This window comes from Nannobrachium achirus, assembly GCF_963921795.1.
Source record: "Nannobrachium achirus genome assembly, chromosome: 22".
Taxonomy (NCBI): Eukaryota; Metazoa; Chordata; class Actinopteri; order Myctophiformes; family Myctophidae; genus Nannobrachium; species Nannobrachium achirus.
In genome coordinates this window covers 54,679,811-54,684,810 of record NC_137829.1, presented here as the reverse complement: position 1 = coordinate 54,684,810, position 5,000 = coordinate 54,679,811, and the positions used below count along the sequence as shown (strand labels likewise).

Here is a 5,000-nt window from a genome sequence, read left to right as displayed (position 1 = left end):
GTGATTTTAGGACAAAATGTGTAGGAGTGTGAGATACTGTGTAGCGATTTGCGTGATTTTAGGGCAAAATTTGTAGGAGCAGTGTCCAAAAATGTGTTTTGTAAGAATCTGCCTCACGGTGGCGCTAGAAGAGGGCCATGTGAGAATTGATGGGTGGAGGTTGTGGTTTGGCAGGCAAGGAGTGTGTGTGCAACATTTGACATGGATCGGGGCAACGATGGCGGAGATATGAGCAGGGAAAAAGTGTGACGTGTGACAGACAGACTGACGGACAGCTGGTGGAGGTTTTGATAATAAACCAGTAAGACTGGAGACACAAGGTTTCTGCCCGACAGTGACAATATTTTAGTGATTATGTTTCATGAAAACGTTGAGATAACAGCCATTTTGGTTAGAACTGACTGAAAATAACTTTGTACTTTAAAATGATACTAAATATTTTTTCAAGTGTCAAAAATAAATTCCAAATATTATCAAATGATCTTGTGGCACCCCTGGACTGCCGCCATGGCACCCCAGGGTGCCCCTTCACCCACTTTGAAAACCCCTGCTGTATAGCATTGGGAGATTGTGGAATAGTTGTGTGGCTACGCGTGGTCTCGTGTGGCCAGACTGTTGACTCTGCGATTTGGGAAATGCTCCCAGCATACAGTCTGGCAAACGGAAATAGAAACAATGAGTGCGAGATAAAGCGGATGTGACGCAACCGCTCCCTTGGTGCAGTAGCAATAACATGTCCTACTGGAAGCGTTAAGTCTCCTTTCAATATTTCTGGGGGCGTTATTTCGTCTTTCTCTGGTGTTGTTGGTGTTACTTCCATGATGTTTTCAAACATTTTCTTAAACTATACACCCATAACAAGAATAGGCAGCTCGAATGACACAATGACTATTGTGTTTCTGTTATGTTTCCAATGGGACTACAGTTCATTATAATGACTCTGTCTGTGCTAGTGTGTTTCTGTTATGTTTCCAGTGGGACTACAGTTCATTATAATGACTCTGTCTGTGCTAGTGTGTTTCTGTTATGTTTCCAATGGGACTACAGTTCATTAGAATGACTCTGTCTGTACTAGTGTGTTTCTGTTATGTTTCCAATGGGACTACAGTTCAGTGCAGCAGTGGCTACTTCCGATACTCGCCGTTCGGGAGCTGCCGTTCCAGACTCTATGGGCGGATTCACACTGCAATCCGTTTGATTAGAACTGATTCTGTAAACGGTTGCTGGTTCACGCTGGCCAGCATTCACATTGGCAGACCTTCTGGCCTCCCGGGAGATCACTAGCACTATACAGCCCGGTCCTATAGGTGGCGGTATGCACATAGTGTCATCAACTATGCGACATTGCTGATGCTGGTCGCCAATAAATTCAGGCACGAAAGTTGGTGTAACAATCCAATGACGCGCGACAGCGCAGTGTGGAACAGTCTTGGGTCTCGCACCCCCCACACCTCGACAACTGTTTAACAAAGAAACAAGCCTATGTGAGCTTGTAGATCTGCTATTTTCCAGGCGCATAAACGTGCAGAATGATGTCATTCTGCACGTTTATGCGCCTGGCTCATCATTGATGAGCGAGACGTGCAGCGCACGTTATATTTTTATTATTTAATAATCAACGTGGCCTACAATTGAAACGCTTTCACAAGCCACAGTGTGGCTTAATATTCACATTAAGGGTAACAAGCACGTCAAGCAGGCACAGCACAAATAACACCGTTAAAACAAATAAAACTTCTCCGCTAGGCCATCTCTGCCCCGGCCCCCGTCGCAAGCAGCGCGCAGTAGAGATGAGACATTCGCGAACGATTCGACTCTCTTGAACGGCTCTTTTAAATGAACGATGGGATCCAGTCCGCAGTCGCGGGACACAGAGCAATGAGTCAGTGTCGAGAACGGTATGAGAAAAAACGGATGGGGGAGGCACAGCTCATGGACGAGAGCTAGCAGTGTGGACATGTCATGGACACAGGCTGCGAACACAAACAGCATTTGGATTACAAAAACACTGGAACAATTCAGAAGCACTTAATTAGAAAATGTAACTAGTAGCTGTGTATGTTAATCTGACATTAGTAGGCTAGATTGTTTACTTCTTGGACTTGGACATCCATTTGTGCTGCATGTGGCAGGTTATTTAATATGGGATTTTGACAGAACCGTCCCGGCTCCGAATGTTTTAATGGAGCGGCGGCTCTGGCCGTTTCGTCTCACTTTCACCCCTGCGCTCAGTGCGCTGGTGCGAGACAATAAATAACTGTCGCCAATTGCTACTTCTCTCAAATGGAAGTACATGACACCACCAGTCCAGCGCACCGCAGTAGTAGGCTAACTGGTGATATAAAAATATATACATTTTTGACTCCTCGACTCAAACAATTGGCGTTTGAGTCCTACAAGCAAGCAATCTCTCTGTTAGACCGGGCCATGTCGACAACTGTTACCCAGTGTTTATTTGTGGCGACGCCTCACTCGTCGACTTTATATGAGATTACGTTCCGGTTTTGTGGACGGTTGCTTCACACTGCAGCTCACCGGTCTCGAGGTCGCACAATGCAGTCTCGAGACTACCTCTTGAGGTGGTTATAGCATTGGGAGATTTGTGGAATAGTCGTCTGGCTACGCCAGGCTACTTCCTCTAATGTTCCCTTTGAGTGGAAGTGGGTGTGTCCTGGAGGCAGGAAACAGGAAGTGGGCGTGGCCTGTACTTACTTGACGCTGGCGAATCGGACGAGGCCGTCGGAGAAGACGTAGATCCTCAGGGGGTCGTAGGAGGTCACGTAGACGTAGATACGAAGGTCGAACTTATTCCCTCCGATGAGGAAGGGCTTGTGGAGGTACCTGTTGATGAGCTAGGGTCAGTACTAACATTACACTGATGAGCTAGGGTCAGTACTGTCCATGAGCTAGGGTCAGTACTGTCCATGAGCTAGGGTCAGTACTGTCCATGAGCTAGGGTCAGTACTGTTGATGAGCTAGGGTCAGTACTGTCCATGAGCTAGGGTCAGTACTGTTGATGAGCTAGGGTCAGTACTGTCCATGAGCTAGGGTCAGTACTGTCCATGAGCTAGGGTCAGTACTGTTGATGAGCTAGGGTCAGTACTGTCCATGAGCTAGGGTCAGTACTGTTGATGAGCTAGGGTCAGTACTGTCCATGAGCTAGGGTCAGTACTGTTGATGAGCTAGGGTCAGTACTGTCCATGAGCTAGGGTCAGTACTGTCCATGAGCTAGGGTCAGTACTGTTGATGAGCTAGGGTCAGTACTGTCCATGAGCTAGGGTCAGTACTGTCCATGAGCTAGGGTCAGTACTGTCCATGAGCTAGGGTCAGTACTAACATTACACTGATGAGCTAGGGTCAGTACTGTTCTAGATTAGAGTTTATCATGATTGATTATGTGTGACGTTATAGAGTAGATCATGTGTTCATTGATTATATTAATATCTAGGTCTTTATGATGATACTAATACTTGATAGTTAGGAGTCGAGAGGCCTTCAGTAGGCCTCAGTAACTATTGTTTTGGTAAAGCCTATCTTGTTATGGTACAGCTCGTTCCAGAGGCCTTGAAGCCACAGTATAATTCTAGTGTCTGACCATTCTTCTGGGCAGAACTACTTTACCACTGCCCAGAGTGTTAAACTGTACTTCTGTCCATGATATCATGTTACATAAACCTGACCACCACCACCTAATATAAATGTCTTGTCGCCTCTGTTTCTCATGATTATTGATTGATCTGAATTCCACTACAGTACTAACATTAGGGGTGGATATTGGCAAGAATCTTGCGGTGCAATACGTATCACGATACTTGTGTCACGATGCAATAGTACCACGGTATATTGTGAATCTTTGCGATACGATACTGGTGCGATACTATTGCGATATATCGGCTTTAAAAGCTGCCGACGCTGCTCTAATGTTGTTGTTTTTGTCGGTCGCAGCCATTTTCTCGAGAGACTTCACTCACTTAACCATGTGTCGCTGTACTACTAGAGTACAGCGACATCTAGAGGCAGCGGAGTGTCAGTACTACTGTACTACTATAGTACAGCGACATCTAGAGGCAGCAGAGTGTCAGGACCAGACTTCTACCATTGGTTTCTATGCATGGGAACATATTTTATTTCCCTCAAAGTATCGCGATACTACAGCCTGAAGTATCGATACAGTATTGGCAAATAAACTATCGCAGTGTATTGCCATATCGATAATATAATACTACCTAGCTTGGTGAAATGTGTGTGTGTGTGTGTGTGTGTGTGTGTGTGTGTGTGTGTGTGTGTGTGTGTGCCTGCCTGTGTATGTGTGTGTGTGTGTGAACTTCGTTTGAATCGTTTCAACTGCTGCGCGGATTGGATATTTGTTAGACCCGCCCCTAGTCTGGGCTTGTAACCGGTCTGGAACGGAAACGACAACACGTCATGTTGTAGTCCTCAAAGGACTACAATTTGGCCGGAACTATCCACCGGAAACAGTTTTAACCCAAAATGATTCCCCATGCGCTCACGGACATACTTTTAGGGCCTACCTAATAAACTCCTTGATGCGGAGTAGTTTTGCTTTTGAGAAATGTGTTTGGTAAATGCATCTTTTAGTCCAACTGGTAGCGACTGGCAAGACTACACTAGGCTACTGGAGCATTTTAATAGGGATTGGGGAAACAAACGGAGGGAACCAAATCAAAGCGACGCCGCTTCTTCTAGTGGTTTCCGCACTTTAGGCGGAAACCAAACGGCCTGTTGTGAACGAACACCAGGCTTTCTCTCAGAAAGCCTGGTAGGCGAGGTTAACCCGCCCCCACCCCCCGCTCACATTGGAGCAGCCGCAGTTTTTTGGCTGCTAAACTGCCGATTCATGTACTCAGCTCCAGACACTCTGAGAGTGGGCGGGGTCTATGGGCTGGGACCGGGCGAGTGGTCTGCTCATAAATAGACTGCAGAGAGGGGCGCTGTCTTGCTCCTATGATCTTCCCTGCAGTTTCCTACAGAGACTGTCC

At 46.4% G+C, this 5,000-nt stretch overlaps 1 protein-coding gene across 1 annotated transcript in view; it reads right to left on the bottom strand.

Moving 5' to 3' along the window:
* The window catches only part of ttll4 (tubulin tyrosine ligase-like family, member 4), a 79,304-nt gene that overhangs the window by 29,024 nt on the left and 45,280 nt on the right, over positions 1 to 5,000 (bottom strand). The window contains exon 15 of the mRNA XM_080752480.1: positions 2,713 to 2,841. Within this exon, the coding sequence (XP_080608606.1) occupies positions 2,713 to 2,841 (129 nt within the window). The remainder of the gene's footprint in view (positions 1 to 2,712; positions 2,842 to 5,000) is intronic.